This window comes from Poeciliopsis prolifica, unplaced genomic scaffold (genome assembly GCF_027474105.1).
Source record: "Poeciliopsis prolifica strain line A6 unplaced genomic scaffold, Auburn_PproV2 SCAFFOLD039, whole genome shotgun sequence".
NCBI lineage: Eukaryota > Metazoa > Chordata > Actinopteri > Cyprinodontiformes > Poeciliidae > Poeciliopsis > Poeciliopsis prolifica.
The window spans coordinates 2,112,914-2,140,317 of record NW_026562414.1 but is presented as its reverse complement, the minus strand read 5'-3'; the positions used below and the strand labels follow the sequence as shown (position 1 = coordinate 2,140,317).

The 27,404-nt window shown below is 35.4% G+C and overlaps 1 protein-coding gene across 1 annotated transcript in view; it reads right to left on the bottom strand.

Moving 5' to 3' along the window:
• Positions 1–27,404, bottom strand: part of rngtt (RNA guanylyltransferase and 5'-phosphatase) — an 86,717-nt gene that overhangs the window by 28,780 nt on the left and 30,533 nt on the right. The window contains exons 11-12 of the mRNA XM_055054419.1: positions 20,284–20,448; positions 7,220–7,288 (exon numbers count right to left, since the gene is read on the bottom strand). Of these exons, the coding sequence (XP_054910394.1) occupies positions 7,220–7,288; positions 20,284–20,448 (234 nt within the window). The remainder of the gene's footprint in view (positions 1–7,219; positions 7,289–20,283; positions 20,449–27,404) is intronic.

Sequence of the window (27,404 nt, the reverse complement as noted above, 5' to 3'; positions counted from 1 at the left end):
GCTGAAGTCCAATAAATCTGTTCCTAGGAGACGAGCAACCCTCAGTTTCAGCCCAAATGTTGTAAAGGGTTTGTTTGAGAAAGCCACTGGCACCATGGGGGCCTGTGAGCCAAGGTTCTGGTGCACCCTGGTGCAGAACAGAAATATCTTGTGATAAACAAGTAAGAGAAAATGGGGGAAAAAAAACCTAATGAGTAAACCATGAGGTAAGTCAGGTGTAAGAGATACCTAAGCCAAGAGAAATGCACATTAACCTAGTGATGTGGTCACCTACATAAAAAAACAACAACAACTGAATTTGTCAAATAATCTAATCACCAGCAGAAAACATATCACAGCTTGGATGCTTACTGAGATTTTCTATTGCACAGTTTAAATGATCTGCCAAAAACAAGAAAGCAAACATTCTTCTTTCAAGTCTTTACACTGAGATTACCATCTGGACATTTCTTAGAAGCGGTTTCATCATCTGCAGCAATGGTTGTCTTATCAATTCAGAACTTATTCAATGCTACTGAAACAAAGAAAACACATTTCAAGGACACCATGTGTTTGGCGAGATAGCATCCAGCTACTGCCGCTGTGGAGGTAACCTTTGTACCCATATTAATGGACATTCATTTCAACAACCCCCTGCTGAGATTAACCTCGAGACCAGCCTAAATCCCATTCAGACCAGAAGAGATTAACACCACACAAGTGTAAGGGTTTAAGAGAAACAAAAATCAAAGACTTGAGGCTCTACATATTATTGCCTGCTAATGGTGAAAGTGATTTAAAAAACAATATCAAACTGTTGTATTAGAGTTGAAATGAGGTAAACAAATGCTTAAAATGAATTACTTTTATAGAATCACTACTCTAGTCATACATTTACAAGAATATATATATTTATAAGAATCAGTGCCCTGTCTTTTGTTTAATCTTTATTTTAATATAGTAATTTTTCAATAAATTTGCTGGTTCTTTTACAGAACACACATTACTGTGCATCACTTTGTCTATTTACCCTGATGATGTTTTTTTTTCAGTCAATATATCCCAGGTCGAAGGTCCAAGGGTAGGAAAAGTTTATTCAATTCTTGAAACATATTCCTGGGATTCACAGTATGGATTCAATGCCCTTGAAATTGTACAGCTTACAAGAGTCCACCACAATCATGATTTTGCAAAATTAATAATGCAGTTTAATATATTATAAACAGTAATTTAGTCACAAACTTGTAGTTTTCAAATTTACTTAGGAAGAACCAAATGTCAACAAAATTATGTTTTCAGAGAAAAAACATACAATAATACATTTCCTTGTAGTGAAAGAGAGAATGTTGGTTAACAAACATTTTCTTTTAAAATGATCAAGATTACCAATTAAGCAAACTAGGAGTCACCTTCAATTATTATGCAATTATCATAGGAAAGTCCCGGAATTATAATAATCTGATTAAACATTGCTACAAAATGAGGGAGAGCTGGTACATAAATGGAGACTACCAAATTAAATTAGAATAATCTAGGATTTATTATGTTATGCAAAATTAAACATGTTGGCTTCCATCAAGCCTCAGCATCAAATATTTCTCCAAATTCTTTCTCCGTTTATCAGGGTTACAGACTTTTCTGGAAACATTTAATCAAAATAACTATCCTTCTTTTCAACCTAATGTGGAAGGCCATCCTCAAAGCTTCAGTACAAAGAAATATTTTAATCAATAAGGGCTTTAAAAATATTTGATTACATAAGCTGTTTTTTGCAGAAATCTCAAAGTGCTATTTTCAGTACTCTCCCATGAAAATGTGTAATCATCTGAATCATGTAATGCTCCTTGGCTTCGTTGCATGCCATACATATACATACATACCCTAACCCTAACCCTCATCAGTACTTGTTTTTGTATGTCCTCTAGTGCCTCATTTTTTCTATTTTTTTTCAAATTATTTAAAAAAAAAATACATTTTCAGAATTTTATGTATACATCAACAAAAATAAACAAAAACAACTCATCCCAAAACAACAAGGAGCACTGAGGTGCCTACATGAAAACATACGTACAAGCTAAATACACAAAACATAGACATTAAGTCCCCAAACTGTGGAAGGACTAGTTACTGAATCTTAATGATGCAACTGAAATCCTTGGATTACTTGAGTCTTATTTATTAATATTTTGCAATGATTAAACTGTAAGTTACAATATATCATTACAGCATAACACTTTCAGTTCTTTTGAACAATAACTACAATTAAATTTAACTATGAACCCCAAGAAAAACAGTCTAAAGGTAAATTATAGAACATTATTTTAGTTCTGCACATTTAATCTTTAATCTTAAAACCATAACCATAAAATGTTATGGTTTGTCTCACATGTACTAAGTACAATAATTATCTGTAAAATTACTGTAAATTATTAAAATGTGTCCTGCAAATCACATTAGTTCTCGCAGCTAGCTGCGTTCTTCATCGACGCACGAGCCGAGTGATCCACCGCTACTTATACATTATCAAACATCTAATGTTTAATAATGTATAAGTTATTCACATTTTAAATGTACTCTGAATAAAGCTCAAATTGACAAAAACATTCTTTACTGGCAACATCTACAACAAGTATGATGACAGAAATACTTATTGGCTTATCTGAGGGTGGTCACTTCCTGCTGGGTGACACTTGTGTGAAAATGAAACAGTACTAAAGCATGGAAGCCAATGTGTCTCTGGCCTATAAAACTGATTAAACTGAACAAATGAAAGCAGCGGACATCATATCTTACAAAAGAGGCCAACACTGTAGAGATCTGGAATACCCCCACAGGAGAATGTGCTGCCAAATGCTGAACATCAAATGCTCACACTAGGGGGTGGCACTAAGAGCTCCCTAAAAACCAATATTCTAGCTTCCACTGCTCTGAATAATTCAAAAATCACTTATTTACATAAGGTGGCATATCAAGGCAATTTCTTTCAAAAAGGAATCATAAAAATAAGTCTGTTTTACCCTCATAAGCAAACACTGGTGATTTGATTAGAGCACGAATGGTGCTAAGATATGTAGATAGAATGGTGTGCACATGTGATGCAGGCATTTATTTGAATAAAATAAAATGCACATGGGTATACTCATGGACCCACTGACTTGCATGTAAGCACTTTGGAGGAACTTCTGCCCATTCAGTAACTGAATGGGCAGAAGAAATCTGGTTCTGTCAAAAAAAAAAAAAAAAAATTAAGTCCAAAGCTAAACTAAAGTGCTGAAGTTGGACATTACAAGAGTTGAGGAGGACTGAAATGAAAGAATTGTAGTTATAATGAAGATTGAGCCCAATCTACATGTTTTATAAATGCAGAAAATAATTCAAGTTCCTGCTTATAGAGGTGGTTTGATGAGCTATCATCTTTATAAATTCAATAACTAAAAACTACTAGAAAATTGTCATTGTTTCAATATTTCAAATGAAACAATTTAAATATTAAATATTTATTTTTTCCATGACAGTATTTTACAGGTAGAGGTCTATTCAGAATCATTATTCCTTCAGAGTTTTCAGGTCCAAACCCACCCATCTTTCTTTTTTTTTTTTGCATCTATATGTGCATTAAATTTCATAATGATGATGATTTAATCACAAATCATTGTGATTATGAACTTCTTAGCGGGGAGTCTGAACAATGGCCAAATAGCACTCATTTCTCCGATAAAGACACAGCGGACACTGCAAGCCACATCCTTGCAGTGAGATAAAAGGACTTCTGTCCAATTCAAAGTCGAGAATTATATCAGGGGAATGATAAAAGGCACCTGACAGCGAAATTGACTTGTCTGAACAACGGCTTGTCTATGCAATCAGATTTCTCATCGACAGAATGTCTGCCTTGTTGCCCTTGCCTGTTCCGTTCCTGTTTGATGAACAGCAATCATTTCAGGTCGCTGAAACAAAGCTGCCACAGCTAATCCGAAAACACTGTTTGACAGCAAATTCTTAATCCTCAACTGGGATGCTGATGATGATGTTGCCATTTTAACTGCAGGTTCAGTAAATGCTCAGACACATACATTCTAACATTTAACAGCTTGGCACTCTTTAGAGAGCCCTGTCTCTGGCTCTATTAGTTATGATCTATAAAATTCAGAGAGGTTACAGAGGACAACATAAACTCACATCAGAGGCAACAAACAACATTTTACTGCTCTAAACCTAATACTGCTTTCTTCCCAGGATTATAAACAATTTGAACATTCTGTACACTCTCCAAAACTTTTTTTCTTTGACATAATGCCAACCAATTTGCAGCTAAATTAGACACCCATAATCTCACACTTTTAGAATGTAATCAACTGTGGAAGTAACAGAACCAAATCTAATTGGCTTTCTTCATGTGGGGGAACGGACACAACAAACTAATCAAAACACAGCAGTAAAAAGAGGGAAAACCTTATAGTTTACCAAACTAACAGAGCATCCAGAGTTGCAGAACTTAAAGGTTTATATTGAGCCTGACTATGGCATTGGTTAAAGAGCCTGGAGGAGAGACAAACGCAGATGGTCTCTCTGTTAAAGCGGACAGAAAATGCAGATGGGTAAGCAAGCTTTGGCTGACTTTCATTGCATGGCTCTCCCAAGAACTGTTGCTACCTCGATGTGAAGCCCAAAATGACAGCGATAATTACTCACTTGCTCTCTGAAAACCAAATAAAACTCACAAAATTGAGTCGTAAAATAAGTAAAATGACTAGATGGGACTGAAATTTCAAGAAGTAAAACCACAGAATGTGAGAAGAAACATAGGCACTTTCTGGATCTAAAATGAATCTGTAATCTTTAAAAATCACAGACATTATTATATGTTCTCTGTCCTTTTGTATCTGAACTCAGCTTGTGGAGGCAACAGGTCCAGGAGGAAACCCCAGTGACACACAGGCTCATGGCGGATCAGTTCCCAGGTGAGACATAAAGTCCCTCCAGTGAGTTCTGGGTTCTGGGTTTTTCCCTGGGTGTAGTCGCAGTGGGATGTGCTTGGAAAATCTCTAAAAGAAGGGAGGCTTGCATTTTGTCTAAGCTTTGTCTTTACCACAACAGACTGGAGCATATTCCACATTACTGCAGATGAAAATCTAATTTGTCTGTCAAGCTCCTGTTTTATTCCATTTCTTGTGAAGACAACTCCAAGATATTTAAACTCCTCTGCTTGATGCAGAGACTAATCTTGAACCAAGAGGGTGCAGTCCACCTTTTCTCATTGGAGAGCAATGGCCTTAGACTTATATATTTGATTTTTTTATATAATTTAATGTGACTCAAGTCTGCAGTGAAAAGGACTATGTACAGAAATGTCAGGAAGGTGTGAGATTCTGGTAGGTAAGTTCACATTGGAGGCAATTCTGTGAATGTAGCTTTAAGCAAAGATTGCTTATGTGACATTCATGAAAAAAAAATCAGCCAAGATATCACTTTGATGAGAAATATTGTACTGTAATTACATTATGAAATCTTGGGCAGTGGCCCATAAAATCTAATTAAGCCCCTATTAGTAGATCATACTTTCTAAGTCTTTTAATCTGAATTTCAAATGTCTAAACAAGAAACCCCTTCTGGCAATAGCTTAAGGTCTCTTATTCCTAACTATCCTTTTTATAGTTATGTATGATTTAAGATTCAGCTTGCTTGCTCTGCATTTTTTAAATAATTATTAAGACATTTCAAAAAGCTGTGCTTATGAGTGAGTAGTCTCCGTATGGTACAAGTTGCAGAGAAGCTTTAATTGCTTGTTTGATTGCCACTTAATCCTTTCCATGGCACATAACAGCAGGAAGTAAAAATGCAGTGGTAATCACCATGCTATGATCTAATGATGATCTGATACAAGGGGAAAACCACGGAGGCAAATAAGGGCAGTAATTAAAAAAAAAAATACTAAAGAGCATCTGTTGAATTTCAATGAAAAGAGCTGATTGAAATTCCCTAAAAGTGCAAAAGTCCTATTATTTTCACCAAGGAGATGTTCAGCATTCCATCGTTTAGAGAAGCAGAAGTCCAGAGTCTGAATACATTACTCCAGTTATTCATACAGTATGGGTTGTTTAATTGGAAATCTACTGGATTTGATTCATACAAGACATTTCTTGTCATAATTTTATTGTTTATGACCAACTCAAATGTAAGTTAGGTTCATATTACAATAAAGAAGTCTTTTCAGGAGGGACTTTCTCAACACTGTGAAAACATAGTAATCGTATGTATACTTTTGTACATTATCTTATATACTATTTTTCTATTCTGTTTATGTCCAAATAGTATTTTGTCAAGATTTTTTTTCTATCAATGCAGGAAAAAAAACATTTCATGATTTAGCATTAAGTAAAGTTTTTCCAACTGGTTGAACTGGTAGGCTGAATATTACATCCTGATGCAAATAGCTTTGCTACCTTCATAGTTCATGAATCCAACATGCGCCATAACTACAACCGATCAGGAGATATATACATAGATGGATGGATCTTATACATAGGAAGAAGTCCTAAAGACTTCAGAAGGTGTTGGTACTTTGGCAAATATATCAAAGAAAATTAATTAAGAGTTCAGAAAATTATGTCAGCTTATAAAAGAGATTTACATGTTCTCTCACTTATAAAGTGTCATAATTAAACTACCGCAGATTGAAGCAAATGACCAAGTAAATTAAACTTTACTGCAGCATTCAAAGTATAGAAGAAACAGTATAGAGCTGATTAACATCAAGGTAAAACTATAAAACTCAGAAGGTGAAGCAGAGGATAATATGCAAAAAACTCACTTCAGCGCCTTCTTTCACTAATGTTATGCAGATTTATTCATGTGTTGCACAAAGAAAAATAGGCCCCTGGGTCCATTGCAGTGGAAGAACAGTGCAATAGCATTACTATCAGGAGATAGACGTGATTTTCTGCTGTTCTAAAACAAAGTAAATCAGAATTTCCGTCAAGGCCACTTCCATCGTAAGACAACCTCCATATATATGATTTAATATCCCACATAGAGCTCCGTGTATGTGAAGGTAGTAAGAGTGTGGTTTTACTCTGCAATGACATAGGGACAAGCCCTAGTGCAGAAAGTGACAAATAGCTGCTGGTAATGACAAGCTGTCTGATACTCATGTAGAAGCCCGAAGTGAGAAAAATCAGCAGAAGACATTCAACTTGTGCATTGACAAATGACAAACTGCCAAACATGGATGGTGACTTACCCCACACGGCTGGAAGATGAGTCCATCGACTTCATGGCTGACTTGGGAAGTGAAGCTTCCTTCAAGGAGCTGAAAAAAAAGAGGACATAGTTTCTGTTAAGAAAAACTGACAGACACAGATGGTAGCTGAAAGTTTCAGGCTGAAACAGATTAAAATAGATTATTTTATAAACTCAGTTCTAGCCAAAGAGCCTGGCATCAACCTTGGACATAAACCAAAATAAGTAAGCTTTAAGAAAACCAGAAGGCTTACATTTCTAAGCACAAACATGATACAATCTTTTAATCTGTCTCGCTCTGAAACTAAGTCCGATGACACGACAGAGATCTAAATCTTCAACCCGCAGACCAGGTTGAGGACAAGAAAAAGCAAATCGTTAAGCTCCTGATGACAGAACCACACAGATTTCACTACATCCATTAACATCAACCTAGACAACTGAGTCACAAAAATCACACAGCAGAATACCTGACAAGCCAAGGGGAAACGGCAGAGGTGTTTAGTAACAAGATTTTTTTTTACGATTAAAAATGATCAACTACTATAGCGAGGGTATCAAATATTTTAAATCAATGCATTTGTTCCAACTTCATTGGCATGAAGAAATGGAGGAAGGTTATTCCATGTTTAGAATAAATGCCTGTTTCAGTTTAGGAAAAATAAATTGTTCCCATTTAAATTGCTATACTTATCTAGTGGGTTTATGGGTAAAACATAAAAGGTTTCAATATTTTGTTGGATATCTACCATGTGAATAATATATTTGGCCTGTAGGATAATTTTTTTGTACCTTTAATGCCCTCATTTCATGTATGTTTTTTTGCCAGAGATGCTTGAGCTTACAAAGTGTGATGGAAACAAAGACAGAAAAATGTGGATTGATTGTAGTCGATATTGCAATACTTTCTACTGTAATCTCTTCCCCATGAAGAAATGAAGGATATGTAATCAACAGGGTTCTGTATGTTTTGTGTATATAGCCATATAACTGGTTTACCTATTGAGTTTTGTAGTCTGTCTTTGCCTAAATTACCAATAGGTAAGAGCTAGAAGGCTTAAACAAAAACAAAAGTAATGAAATTACAGATAGATTGTCATTTTGGTGAACACAACATTTTCATTTTGTTCTTAGTATGCTACAATAATCCGATGTGACAAACTCAAGTTTGAGCCAATGATCAGGGTGACAAGCAAACTGAGGGTGATAAGCAAAATGGAGGAAAAAATCTCCAGGGGGTTTTGTGCTGCAGTGCAGCTCATATTGACAATCACTTTACTACACCAGACACACTTAATATTCTTTGGTTCTTGCCCTAAAACAACACAGAACAGTTTTACATCAATGCAATGAAAACCTTATCCTTCACTGGCATAATGACTGGTTGGGTGACCGCACAGCCTATTTCTACACTTTGACCCACTCAGGCTGACATCTGAGGCTGAACAGAACATTAACTTTAAGGTGTTATGTTTATAATTCCTTGAGTGCGAAAGTGCAGAAATTATTTTTTAAAATTCTATATTTTCTATAAAGATAAAATGGTTGCCAAGAGGGTGGAAAAAAAGATAACAGAAAACAGATCCTTGACTTTGTCTGTATGTGTTGTGATGTTTAACTGGTAAACCTAAACATAATCACGAACATAATCAGCTCATACGGACAGAAAGATCACATTTGTTTATGCATCTTTATGTGTTTAAGAGCTAGAAGGAATTGGATAATAATAGGCTGAATGTGCTTACTGACAAACTGGTGACTCAGAAATATGCACTGTTGTCTCACATAATGGGTTTACATTACTCATGATGCCTTACCAACAACAAGGCATAATTACTGCATTTAAAGCTTATTCTGTTGACCTTAAATCAAAATAGGTATAATAGTTGATAGAAGGATTATCCTCATTGGGCTTATAAAAATAATAATAATAAAAAGAAACAATCTTTGTTGGAAAAAATAAGTATTTTTGTAATGCAGAAATGCAAATTCTGACAATGAATAAGACAAGCTTCATTTAGTTTTTTCAACTTAATTTCCATAATCTAAAGGTACATGAGCATTTTGGTATCCATATTGCAATCAATATTAAATTTGTTTGGTAATGTATACCAAATCACACCAAGCTTATGATTTGAATTTCCTTTTTCATAACTCTTTTGCGATGCAAATTTCAATTAAGATTTACAAAGATTCCAATGTAAGCCACTACAACCAGCAGTCAAGGATTCTTGCACTGCAAAGCTGGCAGTGGGTGCATCACTTTATTGCTAACAACAATTTTTCAGCAAATATGCTCAAGGAAACCAAATGAAGTCATTAGCCCTATGAGGAAAGAATACATCAAACTAAAAGCAACAGAAAAATACTCTCCCCAATGCATATGCAAAAAAAGGAGAGCAGCATCCAGTATCTCAAGAACGATGAATGAGTCACAGCAGATCACACAAAGCTTGACAACCGTGCTGACATGGAGAAGGCAGATAGCCAGACTAAAAAGAAATGATGCTTTTATGAGAGAACGGCAATGTAGGCGGTAAGATCTGGGAGTTCCATTTCAGTTCTCCTGCCATCTTAGCACACCCACCCACCATCCTCAGTGAGCAAAGTGAATCAGGGATGGAGAGATGAGCAAGAAAGACAGAATTCCACTCTCACATCCTCCTACAGTAAGGAAGTTCCTTGGGGGAAGGAGCTGGTGGGGACAGAGATCCAGATTTCATGGTAAACCTCTTGGAAAAAAGAACACAAAGCCAAGACTGCAACAGTGGGGTTATGTGGGAAGAGATGAACAGCAAAACCTCATTAAGAGATCAAGATTTCATTGTAGACTCGAGGGCAGAGACGGGACAACAGAAGTCCCTCGAGAGTCAAAAATTAATTCCTAACATGCAAGCAGTCAGCCTATTTCTTTGTAAGGTGTTGGAGTGATTGAGGTCAACATATTTCCCTCTTCAAGGTCTCATGTTTGCAATTATTTCACATTAGGACACAATGACGCATGATAGCTAAATTGCTCATTGCCCTGCGGGATGCACTGAACATTAAGTATCTCATTCATGTTCATTCATATTTCTATGTAATCTTTTTATGCTGAGCCTTTTTCAAAAGGAACAACTGCTACAATCCCATTGCTAAGATTAATCTTTATTTTGTTTGAGATTTAGTTCACACTTACTAAATAGTGCAGAAAAGAGGAAATTATTTTTCTGGTTCTAAGAAAAATAAAAGAATCAATCTGTGCTCAGATCCTGTCAGCAAAAGCTTGAGAGCAGTTAGATTAGGTCTCTGTTTCCATTTTGCTCTTGGTCCCAAAGCTTTCTATCAATTTCATGGATTCATTTCTTTTCCCCATTGAATGGGATACTAGGTTCTGCTGTATGATATTACCCACTTTTGTTTCCGACAGTTCAGGTTAAAGCTTTTGAAATACCAATCATGTATCTTGAAAAGCCAACCTTTCAAGGAAACTTGGTTTTTCTGTCTAGAGATAAGTCTTGGGAGAGTTTCGACATTTTCTTTTGTTTCTTTATGATTTCATGACTAAGGTACAGCAGAATGGCAGAGCAAGTGAAACATTTGCCCTTTTTGAGGTGAAAAAAAAGTTCTTTGTTGTCTTTCCATTGATTAGCTCCTTCCAAGTGTCATCACTGCTTCAGCTTTTGTTTACATCCGTACCTACTGTGTCTGGCTTCTTCTGTTGCAGAATTATGATGTATGTCTAATGCCAATTTTGTAAAAGTTGGATAAAATATGACATGACAATTTTGACTACAAAAACAAATATAAAAGTGGCACAAATTGGATGTTTTGGGCGGCAAAAAGTTTAGAATTTAGAATTGAATGAACAAGTCAGACATGGACCAAAAAAACCTAAAAAGAAAACGGAATGGATCACATTTGCCTGCTATATAAATGTAACATTAGTCAAGTCGCAGTGTTGTGCAGTGTGTCCTAAAGGAATCCTCTACACCTGATCGCCTTCACTCACTGTTTTGACTCCAACATTACTTGACTTGTGCTGTCAACACTCATAACCTCTTTATCTGTTACCGAGACGCCAGCTCCTTGCACAGCAAACCACTTATGTAGCCATCAGTAGTCTTTACCTTGACATTTTCTTTGGGGTACTTTATTTAAAAAAAAAAAAAAATCACAAATTGCCATCACAAATAACCAAGGGCTGTCAGAAAAAAAAGAGTCTACAAATTTTTTATTTTTCTTGGTGTTATGTACAAATACATGCATTTAAACTTGCTCACTATGTGAAACTAGTTTAATAAAGCCTCACGTACCTTTGCTGCTGACGTGCCTTTCACTGTCTGGATCAAAGAGTTGAATGAAAGAAAAACTGAACAACCTTCTTCCTTGCAAAATATTTTCATCCGGCTTTCGACTTCCACTTTAGAAACACTCAGCATGGTGAACAACCCTCAAATAATAGTTATTCTGAAACCTCAACTTATCTGCACTCTTAAGACTACTATACACCAAACCAACGTCGAGGACCAGCCGAGACAGCAATCATACCCTGTTGTGTCTACTCATGTTGCTAGTGTCTGAGGAGGAAAATAAAAGCTTGAACTACTCTCAAATGTAAACTCCAACTAAAAGTCCCATTGTATAATGAATATCTGAGTCATTTTATTTAATTTTACACTGCATACTTAGTTAATGATCCATATATTATTTCATAACTATAAAAAAGTGAAACTCTCATTGGTGTATGAATGCAAAGATTGCAAAGAATAGTATGTGTCATTTAAGCTCATACCTTCATCTTAACTGTTAATACATAAAAGCTTTAAAGAATTTTCTTGAATTTTAACCATTATCATTCAGTAGAACAGATGTTTAGATCACAAGTTTAAATAACTTTTAGGATTAAATCAAACGGTGTTGTCATAATGCAGTTCAAGTCTTTACATATTCCAACACCACATCATGTGTTGCTGCCATCAAACATCACAAGGTTAAATATGCATTTGAACTTGGCCTTGAGCTTAAAATGACTATTTCCTTCTGTGACTAATGAAGTGGATTTTATGGGCTCTAAATACTCAGCTGGAATACTAATTGTGCAAGAATGAACAGAATGCTAAACTGATTCACTACTTCTACCAAACAAACTAAGATTTAACTGCAGCAGGTTTAAAAAATAAAATAAAATAATGTAATGTAATCAACAACATTAAATAAACAAATGCAAATCATAGAAAATGACATGAATAGTGTAAGGATGTTTTATAGTAAACATGTATGTCTATATCAACCAACAGACTACTGTGAGGGGAAAATAAAAATTGTAATTGATAGTAATAAAACTTATGTAATGACCATTCCGTTGAAAATGATAAAAAGTTGGAATTAGCTTCAAAAGATTTTACATCATATGCAAAAAAGTTATGCCCCATCATTTTTAATATTTCACCAGAATTTGGTTTCTCAGCACACCTAGTCAAATATTTCGCAATCACGTTCCTGTCCAGAAGCCTTTGTGTTTTCCTCATGTCTGCTCATCCTCACAGCTCTTATGAGGCTTAGATGCAAGGGATGAATCAAAGCTGGAATGGATGGATTGATATTCCAGTCAGAGCATAGGGCTGCGGCTCAAGGCTCTTTTCGATCTTAATGTGAATGGCCCTATGAAGCCAGTGTGCAGTTGCCTATTAAATGAAAATCCACATCGGCGAGTGTGTGGGGTTGGTATAAAAAAATTTTAAAAAATCAAATAAGGTTATGCAGTCTCGAGAGTTCTTGAGACTTAAAAATGTTAATCTTTAGATGAATATTTGGGATTTCAATTAATTAAAATAAAATGATATGTGCAGTTACTTGGTGTGATCAGGAAGAAAAACATTAAAGTTTTTGAATCTCATTGAACACAGAGTAAACAAACATTATTTGTGAGGCATTATAGCATCACAGACAAGATTTGCTCTTTCTGGTCAACAAACATGTCATTTTCAAAATAATATCCGACTTATTTGGGCTTTAGTCATTCAAATTCCACACATTATTTCATTCGTCTGATCAAACTTTAGCATTTCTTGTTTGTAAATTACCAAAATGCCAAGCTCAAAGTTTCAGAGGTGTCAAAAAAAAGGTTGATTTTAGGGTTCTTTATGCTTTCTGTTCAAAAAGAACTTCCAAAAAAGTTTCATTGCTTGTTTTTAAGAGTACAAAAGGTGTAGCACCAGATTAACTGTCAGGATGTTTGCGCCCTCACACTCCACTTAGAGCTCTGGGGTCAGCAAATCAGTTTCTATTAGCCAATCTTGGATCCACACTAAAAAACAGAGCTGACAGAGTGTTTCAGTGGTAGACCCACATCTGTACAACACTCTCCTGTCTCCTTTAGAGTTGCAGAAAACATTAAAAGCCCCATTTCATTTCAGAGGCTGTAAGAAACCTTTAATTATTTCAACTAAAAATGTTAGTTTATATGCATTATTTATTTACTGAATGTTATTCATTCTTAATAGCCAATTGAGCTGGTTTTAAATGTGCTATTAAAATTTAAATGGTACAACTACATAATTTTAAGGTTTACACAAATCTCTTGAGGTGATTTAAGTTACATTGCTGTAGAACTCCAACATTCATGACTTCACTCAGGCACATTACTGTCAGGTAAAGGTCATTGGCCAGAGCTCAAGAGAGGAAAGATACCACAAACACACAGCTCACACCCTTGGAGATACACAGTCATACTCAAACAGCACACAGATAGTGTGAGAAGCCAACGACCGAGAGGCAGCTCCTTACTGAGCTCTACAACATGCTTCTGTATTTAAGCTGTCAGGGGGAAGAGAGTGTATCTGATCTGTGTTGAAGCTCTAGGGGCTTGGCAGGATGTCTGAAAGGAAACGCTTTTGACCAGAAGGTAAAGAACTTGTCCAAAATCCATCAAATGTGACACACAACATCATGGAAAATCAAATTAAGCAGTGCTGAAATACATACATATATGAGAACCCTGAAAAAGCTATACATAGCAGAGCTTCATTTATATTTTGAGAGAACAACTATGAGATTTTATTGTCCTACTTTTTGTGCATATAGTCTGAATAGTCAAGAAACATTTCCAGGAAAGAAGTTATACGTTTTCCCCAGGCAATGGGGAGAAAAGGCTTAGAGAAACGGGTTATGTGCGTAACACGGGTTTTCTGAATGAGTCAGTATTCTCCAGCGACACTGGGTTTTGAACTGCAACACTTTTTCTTTTGCTGGTTTTCACCACAATGCATTTTCTCTTTAGACTTTTAACCACAAATTTAAGCTATTCTAACAAAAGCACTCCAATAATCGCATGAGAAAATGTGCTCTCCCACACTGACCTACCCAAACCTTATTAAACCAAATTGTGCCAAACTTTTATTCAGGTCTTGTTTGAAAGCAAACTCAATTAATGTTTCATTCAGAAATACTCCACTTCTAAAGATAACTACAACTACCGGTTCTCAGTAGGGAAATTATTTTAAACCATAGTGTGATGCTTTGCAAAATCTTAAGTACTTTTGCCAAGGGTTTCTCTGTTTAGACAAAAGTCCTAAAGCACATTAAAGTTACTCCTGGAAATGTCTTAAAGTTACTCCTGGAAATGTCTTGTCTGATCATATTACGGCTTTCAGAGTGTTTTGTTGACACTGCTCTAAAGTACCATACATTTATAAGCAGTGCAGTCTATATTATGATATTGTATTAAGTTGACAACAGACTAGCCTAAAAAAGAACAAGAAAGAATATGAGCAAATATATAGTTACAGTCAGAATTTCACAAGTGTTTGATACATCAAAAATAAATTAATTTTCTGCCAGTGAGCAAACTAGATAAAAATAGGAGAAGAGATGGCATGCATGCATGATTTTTGTTTGGGAAAATGGTAAAAAGTGGAATTTCGTTTCCTTGTAAAACAGAAAAAATAAAATGCTACAACTTCACATGAGTCATGCTGGATTTAGAAATAGAAACATTTAGGTGCCGCCTGGAACTGTAGACTAAGCATCAATTGACAGGAGCACCTACCAGCATACTTGACCTAATAAGCCCTTTCTCACAGGTGTGACTTTAACCGGTCCAGATTTGTCCACATTTGCGGACTCTGCGTAGTCCCCAAAAGAAGTTTACCTATAGTTTGTCACACTGCCACTGGAAAAAAAAAAAAAAAAACTGTCCACACAGCAGTGATGTGTTGAAACCTGCTGAGTGACAGCAGATTGTCAAAAAGCTCTTTAACAAGCTTCAAAGTATTTGGACAAACCAACACTGACAAAAACCCTTTCTCCATCCCTGAGATGCTTTAAGTGGTCATTACTGTAACTAAGTTCATCTCTACAGCATTCCTCCACAGCTGCCTCCAGTTTTCCATTGTGTGGATGAAAACATAGTCATTTAGAGGAAGCTTTAGGGATGCTTTCACAGTGTGTTATGTGTCATTATCCATCTGCTCTGTGAGGCGCAATCCTTTTATTTTTGTACCGTTTGACTGAAGAAACAAAAAGCTTGTGCTTTTCTCAATTTGTCATCGGAAATTGAGGCAAACACTTTAGATTTTTATAAAATAAAATCATGCGCCTCTCCATTCCCTGCCTTAATAGAAACAGTTTTTGACATACCTGAAGTAGTCTCTTTTGTGATTGGTGGTACAAGTAAAGCCATATGTTCTTTATTTCAAATCTACTGCACTGAAGGGAACATTAGTACAGTAGCACAGTACTAATTGCTAGGAGCAAGGTATGTGCCTTAATAATTACAGAGCAGGTAGATAAGACCACAAGAATAAAAAAAAATTCCAATTAGAATAAACGAAAAGGTGCTTAAATACAAACCCAGAAGGTTGAGGTAAATCCGATTTTCTGGTTTATAAGCGTTTCAGGAGAAAATTACTTTAATAGCTGTCTATATGCATGCAGGCTGAATTGCTTAGTATACATAATTAGATTGGAGCATTGACATTATCCTTAGTTTACAAGCTCTGAAATTAAGAAATCAAGTGATCCAGAAAAAATGTAATTAAAGCAATCATCATGAAACTGCATTTGTAGAAAAAGTGAATCATAAATTGTTCTTTTATATTAAGCTAGAAAATATATGCAATCACGGGGCAGTTCAAATGCACATATAAAATCAATAGTTAGATTTTTAGGTATATTCTAAGTATTCCAATACAAATACATTTTATTCCCATTAAATTTATAAATGATCTGTTAACAGAAATGCATGACATGCTGCTAGAAAAGTAGTACTACTACAAAAAGGTACTAGAGGGCTTGCCATAACTGATGGGACTATAAATTCTTCAAGAGGAATGTAAGTTAGTCACATTACACTCACCTGTCTTTGGGTTGAGCGTAATGTTAATGCACAACGATGAATTAACAGTTCGGAATGGCCAAATCAAAGTCTGAGTTTGCATTTAATCCAAATATCTCTGGTTAACTTTGAACAGAACTTTTATATTTAAAGACCCTTAAATGAGGCTGAATTGAAGCAATTCTGCAAAAAGGATTGGGTCACAGTGATGCAAAAGACTCAGCACAAGTTATAGCAAAGCCTGGAGATGAATGTTGTCACCAAGGGTGGCACAATCACCATATTAAGAGGGCAATCATGTCTCTTTTTTAAGCACCAGTCTGGCTTGGAGTCCTTTTTACTTATTTACAAATAGCTTTTTATATTTATTTGGTTTATTTGTTTGGTCAGAAACATTTAAGTGTGGCCACAAATCAAAATAGCAGAAATCTATAAAAAGTCAAACACCATTTCCTGCAAATCTATTATAGCAGGTCAAGATAACCCCGAAGGTCAAAAGGAGGAAAAGGTACAGCAGACTAAAGGCATAAAGATGAAGCACAGCTGTTGCACAGTGGTCCAAAAAGCATTAAAAGCACCTGTTGACCTGACCCAGAGAATGCACACTGCTTTCCTTGGGTAAATTAACTGATCCTGGCAGGCAGAAGGAAAGCAGGTAAGCGGAGCAAAAGTAAACAAGTCGCTACAGTCGATACTCTCTCGCCAGTGAGTCTGACCTTTAGTGTATGGATACAGCCAGCATCATCAGTTGTTGCATAATGTCTTGGAGGCTTGAGGAAAAACTAAAAATTCTCAAGGCTGCAGAGGTAAACAAACATTAGTCACTGAGTCTATGTCGTGTGCTCTTCCAAGCAGCATAAGCCCTTATACAACAGACAACATGTTTCCCTCGGTGAGTGGGTGCAAGAGCAAGAGCGAGAGAAAAGATGCAGTTTCTTCTTGAATCTAAACCGAGGAGGTTGCAAGTGTTACAAAGGCCAGAAGTAAATGCTGATTTTTCCTAATCTTTTTTTTGTTATTTATTTAGTGCTGACAACTTTCAAACATCGGCAGGAAAATGATCAGATTTAAAACACATCTGGCAATTAATGCTCCATCATCACCTTTCTAGAAATATAACAAGGTAGCACACACACTTTGATGTTCAGATAAGACAAGCTGCTATAGATTTTTTGGATGCATGCAACACAAACAGTGTGACTCATACACGTTATGTATACGGCACGTTTGCATCACAGCGACAGCTTTTATACAACTGTAACTCAAATATCTTTCAAATCACCCCATCGTATTACTTTATCTCATGCATCATGCATTCACTGCAGCTTTTACTTAAATTTTGATCTGTATTGGAACAAAAACCGCTTCACTATATTGTGCTTTTAACCTGAGTAATTCCTATTAGTTATTTAGTATTAAATAAGCTTTAATCTAAACTGCTGTAATAAGGTGACACCCAATACGTTATTACAATATTAGGACAGGATTTTGATAAGACATTTGACTCTTAAATGCAAACTAGTTTTAGTTTTTTTCTATCAATCTGAACTTGTGAGAGGGGCCCCTTTAATACCTTTAGATCCAACTAAATTTAGTTTTATTTTTCCATTTTTTCTGAATATTAATCAAATATATTCACCGTAAATTTCATTTGCTTTAAGACACAATGAATCAAATTAGGGCCATTCACTGAAGAGCTGAGGTTATAAATATTTAGTCATTACAATACATGACAATGTTTCATGCTTTAAAGAATTAAACCACATTTTTTTGTACACAGAAAGCTTGAAAAACCCATCGAAATGCTTGAATGGAAGCTTTTTGTAAAAATCACCACTTGTTACAGCCTGAAACTCTAATACTCATTTCTGTTATCCAAGAGGGAACATTGGTTTCCGCCATGTAAACTAATCCTCTTAGAAAATTGCCAATACTATTAAATTCGAAGAGTAAAAAAGGCCTAGTATTCCAGCCCAGAATGTATTTCTAATTCAGAAAGGAGAACGCATGAGTCTCTAACAAATACAGTCTTCAGTCAATTTAACATTCCCCTTTTACAAAAAAGACGTCTATTAAGAATGTTTCTTTACATAAAAAAGTATAAATAAATAAGTGTAGCCACAAATCTACTAGTTTATAGTAGTATATATATATATACTCTAAACTAGACATTTTTCTAACTAGTTGTTTTTATTATGTTTGGGGCAGCAGTAAATTTCAGTAAGACAAAATGAAATATCTGGGCTTATTTGAGTCAGCAATGATAAAACCCAGAGGGAGAATGCAGTCTTTAATCTTATATTATTGATCATTTTGACTATACACTAATAAATTTGCCCATAAAATTCTTACATTTAGTGCATATTACACAACATCTTACAAAAAAAATGAACAGAACAGCTCATATACAATTGCTGCTAAATGTAGTTATTTCCTCTTTCCTGTCAATTTAATGGGAAAATCCAAAAAACACTATCATTTTGTCTTGGTGTCCAAGTCCGTCTAAAACAAAAGGGTTCCTTGTAAAATAAGTGGAGGAAGTGAAACCGAAAAATACCCCCAATTGGTGGGGAAATGACAGCTTAAATGTGCAAGTGAATTAGATAAAAAACAGAAGCTTAGAAACAGACAAAAGTCTTCATACAACTGAAATGTCCCTCGAAAGAATTTGTGGTCAATACACCATGAAGTGGAGGTTTGTGCTGAGATGAATTAATGAGCCTGATTCCAGTTATCCTGAGCCAATGCCCCATACAACAGAGATATGACTGTACAGAGAGCAGATGGCCACTAAGGGACACAATGGGGCGCTCAGAAGCCGTACAGCGTACCAGTGACTTCATTTCCAGAATATCTTCATCAAAATGAACCCAAAAACATCCAGAGTTGATCCTTCACAGGGATTCTTAGAAAAGTGGGTAGCACAGGGTTAGACCTGAGGTAACAATGAACAACTCAGAAACTGGAGTTGGGAGACATGAAAAAAAACAACAACAAAAAAACATACAAAATATCACCCGTTCACTGCAGTTTGATCATCTGAGGTCACAGCAAGACATACCAAGATTTCCAACTGATCTTTGTTCGAGCCAAACACAAAATTAATTGTGCTCTGAACCCCTATAGACCTGAGAGAAGACGCGAGAGCACAGACCTTTGAGGAAGGCTTAACAGCCATTGAGGTGATAAAAGCTTTGCTGCTTTCAGCTGACTGTTTTATAACCTCAGCAGATCATTTATTTATTTACAAGAAAAACACTACTGAATATCACAGGGAATATTTCTCATAAAGTCAACAAAAAGGCTAAAAAGCACAAGAAATATGTGTTCAAGCTCACACTAAGAAGACAGATCTAGGCAAGGTATTGTAATCCTGGCTTCCAATCACTTGAGATTGCACCGGATGAGTCCCAGCGGGAAATAGCCAAGGCGTCACTCAAGTGAGAGCTCTTTTCCTCCCTAGAGCTCGTCCTTTCCATAGCATAAAGGTGAAACAAGTATGTTTCATCATCCGAAACTCATTCTCTTGAGACCAATTTGCCCTTGAAGAGTCATTTCCCTGGAAAATAAAGTCTCTAGAAAAAAAATCTGGGATGCAACTGACAGATTACATACGAGTGTACACCATGTACAACAATTAGGTTGCCTGGATTTGTGCATTTTGGCATGACCAAAAGAAAGGATGAATCTTAACTGGGTCACATCTGGCCAAGTTAAAGGGAGGGGAAGGATCTGAAAAGCCGTGTTACCTTGCGCGATGCGTGGATGTCAAAGAAGGGCTTATTTCGGACACTGAAGGGCTCCTTGGCTTTGTCGATCTGTCCGAGCTTCATTTTTTCCTGGCGTGGAGAAATTATTTCCTTTTCTATGCACAGGAGTCGAATATTGAAATCACACTGGCCAACAGGTTGTCCCTGAAAAACACACAACCAAAACACATTTCAATTTTAAATTAACAGGCTAATTTATTGGTGTAATTCCTTTATTTTCTCTTTAAACTTAGATGCAAAATTACAGCCTTGTTCTGGAACCTTAGGAGTGTGAATATCAGTAGCTAATACTGAAAACTGAAAACCAAAAGCCAAGTAGAGTTAAACAGTATATCAAATATTAGTCTGCACTAAATACCTGTTGGTAATAAAATGTGGTTTAGGATATCTAAAGTGATTACTGGTATTTGGATGGACTCCCTCTGCCTTAAAGCACTCATGTTGCACAGTGGGGACAGTGTTTATTGTAAATGACAAAAAGCGGCAAGAAAAATGGGTAAACGTAATATTCATATTGTAGTTTTTAGCATTAAATCAAATGCTGCATCAAATATTTTCCTAATACTCTGTTAGGAAAATATTGAAGAGGCAGTAAGACTCCTTTAATTTATCACATTCCAATACAACACTACAAACACAGCTTCTTTGTGACAATGATAATACCTTCTACACATCACAGCAAAGACCCGCTGCTGTCCTGCACAAATAATCCTACTGTCCTCTCAAACAGACATGGCCACCGAGGCAGAACAAAGGTGAAATGAAACCCATCTGGTTAAGCCACACAGAGCAGCAGAAAGCCTGAATTTCTGTTGCTGGTTATAAATTACAAGGTTTGAGGGGAAAATTAGAACATATAACGACAAACATGACAACATATTTATTTCAGTGTTCTCTGGTGCAGAAAAGATGCAATGAATCCAACCTGTCTGCTGCAAAGGATCAACAAACTGTTGCTGCCATTTATCTATTTCTGAATTAGCATAGTGACTCAATAAAACTGACTCAGATAAAAAAAAAAAAATTGATGTCAACCTGCTGAAAACAAAACGTCGTCCATGACAACTGTGACTTTTAATAATTCTCAAAAGTTTTAAGGAACATTCAAACTCCAAATAAAATATTTTATTTTTAGAATTCTCTGAAAAGAATTATAGAAAACCAGTAGCTGGAATCTTTAATACACATAAATTTTTAAAAAATTATTCTGTTACATGTTTTTAATTCCAGAAAAGATGTATTTTAAAAGAAGACAGATCCTTTAAAAAAACAGACAAAAACAGTAAGAGTTACATACATTAGCTGGATAAAACAATTTGAATGAAGAAATTTAGATTAAAGCAATACATTTTGTTTGCGAGAGTCTATGTAAAAATATATATGATTTTAATTCCTTTTAAATATATAACTGCATCTAAAGCATTTTTATCTGATTAAATTAGGATTTTTTTCCTGTTTAAATACATCATCAATACATTTAAATCAAACGTTTTTCAAATAATCAAATATATGTAAAATATGTCTTGTTTGTGATTTGCAATGTGATTTCTTGGGGAGTATTTTGTATAATATTGTCCAAAATTACTAATGGAAAGTAATTATGTATCATTAATCTTTCAGGAATGTCTTCACAGAAAATAAAAAAAACATAGCCCTACAGAAAATGAATTGTCTACAAAATGAAAAGGGGTTTAAACCTTTTACAACCAAAATTATAAAATGACGTGGAACAATTGCACTTTTACGACTATTAAACCAATGTATTGCTAATCAATACGCTCTGATGTGTATTGACGAGTTCTGCACTGGAAAGTGTGAATTGTAGGCATTAGTATTCTGCTCCAGCTCTGCGGCAAAAGGTCATTTCTTTTCTCAAGAGTATTATATTGACTTTAGATGGGAAGAAAAAACCCAGTTTTCCTCCAGTTTGATGTGGAAAGAAATAGCTGATGATTAGCTGGAATTAGATGTTATTACAAGCCTGTAGAGCCTTGTGCTTTACCGACATTAAGCAGGAAAAAACCCAAATAATCTCATTGATTTTCAAAATGCACATCTAACACATATATAACAAGAAAACAAAAAGAAGAAAGATTGTGTTGTAAAAGTGTTGCTTGATTATTTACCTTTTTGGTCTCTGCTTTTTGTGAAAATAAAACTTAGGTACAAAAATTGCCTGCATCGAATGATAAAAGGAAGTTTCTGAGAAACATAATAAATAGTAATAATCTATACGTAATAATCAGATATTTTTTCACTTTTGCAAATCTAAATCCTAAGTAAAACCTTTGAGATACACTCTTGCTCATTTATTTTCCCATGAGAAATTTACAAATATTGCAAAAATGCATTTAAATTGTCCAGCTTGCGGTCCAAATGAGCTGTTGTGGCATTGCTGTAACTAGTTAACATCTGTGTTTGTGAAGGTAAGAGTGTAATTAACATTTTGAAAAGTAAGACCCTGATATATAGTCTGGATTACTGCCTAGAAATTTAGGCAATGATTTGACAATTAAACCAGACACTGACAATAGAAAAGTGAGGAATCTGGAAATAAATATGCAACAATTTATAAGCCACAATTTCTACTTTATGTCATTGTATCTGCTAGATCATAGACAAATGTTAGTAAAGAGATCAATCGTAACATTTTGATATATCAAGAACCATGTCTTCATGACCTTTGTTTAATTTTAGACTGTTTTGACAATGTTGCTTGTCGATGTACAAGTCATTTTATAGAAATAGAAGTTATTTTAGAGAAATTTTTTCAATATAGAAATCATAACTTGCTTGTTTTTCCACACAAGGTGACAGCAGTAACACTACTTTCTCCTGGAGCAACAGCTGGTATCATGTCCCACACATTTAGCACCATCTGTCAGCTGTGTCATGAGGAAAGGACAAGATGTAAGTGTGGATGATTCAAGGCTTGTGTTGTCCATGCCAGCTCAAGAGGAAAACACAGCAAAGGAAAAATCTTGTTGGGGAAACGTCACTGGGGACAGAAGCTCGGTTTTACTAGTCGAATCACAGAGACATCTTGATTTATCAGTTTCTGTTATGATTCTGAGGACTGAATGTGTCTGTTTGGGAAAATATAAATATGTCAGGCATTCATAGAGTGGTTTCACAATCATCACTGATTTGAAAAGCACTGAGGAAGTGTTTGACAAGAATATTATTTACTTTTTCTGGAGGTGTAGCAATGATTGACACAGTTAATACAAATCTACTCAGACATGTTTTCATCGGCTCTGATATTGATTCCACACATTCCCTCTGCAAACTCGACACCGACATTCATACGTGCTGCTTGAATAAGACTTTCCTCATACAAGTAATTTCCTTGCATGTTCAATGTACAGTATAGATGGTCACTGCTTCTTTGGCAGATGTGCCAAAACAATAAAAATAAGGATAGGCTCAGATCCAGAAACCTTCCCTATACTGTGATATATTAAATCAAAACCTAATTTAATTGATTTTTATGACAAATGTCTCAATCGAAAACAATCATGTCATATTGAGGGTGTTTTCAGACCTTAATAGTCTGGTAGACTAACCTACAATATTAGTTACACTTTCAGCAGGTGCAATTCATTTTCACACTGCCCTGTGTCAAATGAGCTAAACCCTAAAGAAAAAAAAAAACAGTTTCTCCCCTTGCCTGTCGTGGCGATGCACCAAGAACCTCTGAAGGAAACAACACAAACACCTCTGAAAAAACTATTAGCAAAACTTCCTTCATCATGACATGCAAACAAAACTGAAGTGAAGTCAGACTTTTTTTTATGATTATAACTCTAATACAAAGAACGAGCGAGAACTGATTTATTTTGAGACCAAAACACCCGTGGAAGAGTTGATTAGCAATTAAATCACAGTCACTTCAATCGCATTAATACAATGCTATTGAAGATGTCTCCCAATTGATAATTGAAAAGGTACAAATAATTTTTATTTCATGAAATGTTAATGGAAACTAGGCATCTTTTACTGTGTGTTATTGTTATTGTCTATTTTTCAATTAAAAACAAACGTATTTGCTTATTGAAAATAATTTTACACCAAAATCCAGAGGTGTGAAGAAATTTGTTCTGAACTGCAAAAATGAGAATTTTCGAGAATTGGAGAGGTTTTTCACTGGCGACTCACAGCAAAAAGGCTATTCATATTTTGCAATGAGTCACCAGTGAAATTAACAGTAAAAACTTGTAAAACACTTGCCAGCAAACATGAGGACTGGACTGGTATTATATCAGCAAAGAACAGTTCAGAATTTCTTAAATGTAAATAAAAACATATTTTCAAAATTGATATACCTTTGTATTAATTTGAAACACTGTGCCTAACCCTACATGACATGAAGTGGGCAGAACAGTGCTGTTAGTCAAATCCAAGTCAACATATTTGAAACACCATTTTTGTAAAGAGCTTGTCAAAGATAAAAAGTGGAAACAACTAGACATACAGAAATTAAATGCATAAGGAAAAATAAAAAGAACCACTGTAAGTAGCAGAACCAAAAATAAAAGGAGATTCAGTGTGAGTTTGGGGAGGATAATGGATTAACTGGAAAACTGCAGGGGATGAAAATAAGTGACAGTGCTGGGAATTCTGTTCTCCATATTTTTAGATAAACAGCAGCAAACACTGATGACCAGAATCAACATTGGGACCAATCAACAATATGCTGCCTCCCATTAGATGTTCTTTACAAAAAAATTGTACACTTTTTGACCATTCCAGGCGAACAAAAAAAAGCAATTACAGACTCACAGCACCTCCCAACCTGCTTTCCATTTAAAAGCAATATTTTGTGGTATTACAACAGACTTTCAAAAATGTATTTACACAATTATTCTTCCATGGGAGAGTTTTAATGCAGATAACAGGTTTTTCTTTTTCTGAGATGATGGTTAAAATAAGAAGGGTAGAAAAAAAAGGCAGCACTTTAAGAATTCCACTTTATCTTCCCTCTAAGTCTAAAGCACATAAATCAATAAGTGAGCACCTTCCTCCAAGGCAATAAATAAGAAGAAGCAGACGATTAACGTAAGCTTTTTTATCTTTTATGCCGGGAAAATTAAAGTCTGAACCAGACCTTGAAAACATCAACTGCCTGCAGTTTTATTCTTCCACCTTCCACCTGTGTCTGTGGGGAACAGTTGGTATCTCTCTCCTTGGCACAGGATGACAGATTTGTGTTAAAAAAAAAAATTAACTAACAGGTCATAGTTAGAGATTTATGAGTGGTCTATCTAGTTACACAACCAGAGATCCTGAGGTGTGATTCTGCTTTTCTATGAGTCACTGCAGTATTGGGTAGGCTGCCTACGTCTTAAGAGACTTTTTCTCCTTTTTGAAACAAACTCACAAATAGCTCATCCTTGCCTCATCAGTATGTCTACAGGTATCTAACGGTTTCAGAAGGTATAGAAATCTCTAACCGATTCTGATTTAATACTATTCTTTGTTTACATTCTTAGTAAATGCAGCACATAAATAAAGGGCTGTGGCACTAATGTCATAACATCAGGACATTTACTTACATAAAAATAAGAATGATTACCAAATCATCACCAAAGTGTGATTGTTGCACTAAAAACAACATAAATCCTTTCATAAATCTCCAAAACTACACCCTGCTGTTAAACATCCAAATGAAATTCAAACACTGATGTCATAATAACCATCTACATGCAGATAAAATCCCTCGCCGCTAACGCTGCGGTCATTTTGCCGCATTATGAGGAATAAAATAGATTGTTCCACTAGAGGAGGCAATAACCTGGTGGTTACAAAAGACTCCCTCATCCATTTTCTAGACCTCTTTTACCTCTACATCTTTGGTTTCTTCAAAGCTAAAATCTTATTTACCATCTCAAGAATTAAATGATTTTAGTTTCTATGATTTGAGGGCTTGTCTCATCAGCCTATGCAACTAGCTGCTTTTGATAGCTGAATTATTCTCAAGGTTTTCAAAGTCACCATCAAATAAGATAATTTTAACAAGACAATATTCAGAGCCTGGCCTCTGTATGGCACTGAATTAGTTTTAGTTTGTTTTTGTTGACAGCATAATCAAATCTAACCAACAATTGCTTAAAAAAAGAGAGTTAAACAGTAATTAAATTTAATATTGATTTGGATGCTTGAAATTGATGTGTCAATAGAGATGAACAGCCATATTTTCTTACAGTACCAAGAGTAAGCCCAACAAAAGACAAACATGCAATTGGACAAATAAATAAGGCACAGAAACAGTGCAACTTTTAAACTTCCAATGCAAAATTTCCCATTTTAAGTTATGCAAAAAACACAGACTAAAAGAATGAAAATACCAGAAAAACTCTGGGTAAAAATCTGGAGAGAGAAATCCAGATTTCCTGAACAGGTCACACGCTTGCCACCGTGAACAGCTTTAAGAAAAAGCTATGTTTTTATTTTATTTTATTTTATTTTAAAGAAGTTAATTTCTGGAATTACTATAAAGAAGAAGAGAAGAACAGCAGTTAGGCTGCAAAGCCCATTTAGAATTTATGAATAACCTTAACAACAATGGCTTTAAAAGGTAAAGAGTGCTAAAAGAAAGTGGCTAATAATAGGACACAATCATTATGAATGTCAAAGTTCAGTCTGTACAATTTCGTCTTCAATAAAATATTGTTCCAGCAAGGAATAGGAATCACTGATAGGAACTGGACGATGTATTAGCTTTTATTACTATCAAAGGTTCATAACAAAAAAACAAGGTATGTGGTGAGAAAGAGGAAAAGTCTTTAATTTAATTGCCCATAACTGAGAGAAAGAGAAAACGTAACACAAACAGCAGAAGTAACACAAACTGATACCAGTAAACCCCTCTTTAACAAATGACACCACAGTCGCTGTTATGTGCTCTCCTTTCTATTCAATTGTTAATCAAGCTGATCCAATTATCTTGCCCAATTCCGCACCTAAAGCAAAATTACTTCACCAACTTGAAAAATAATGAGGTCAATCAAAGTGTCAGCATGTGGGCGACGATCAAGTCCAAAACACCAGCTTTCAACGGCATTAAAAAAAAAATAAAAGGGAAACGTATGTAATTTGTA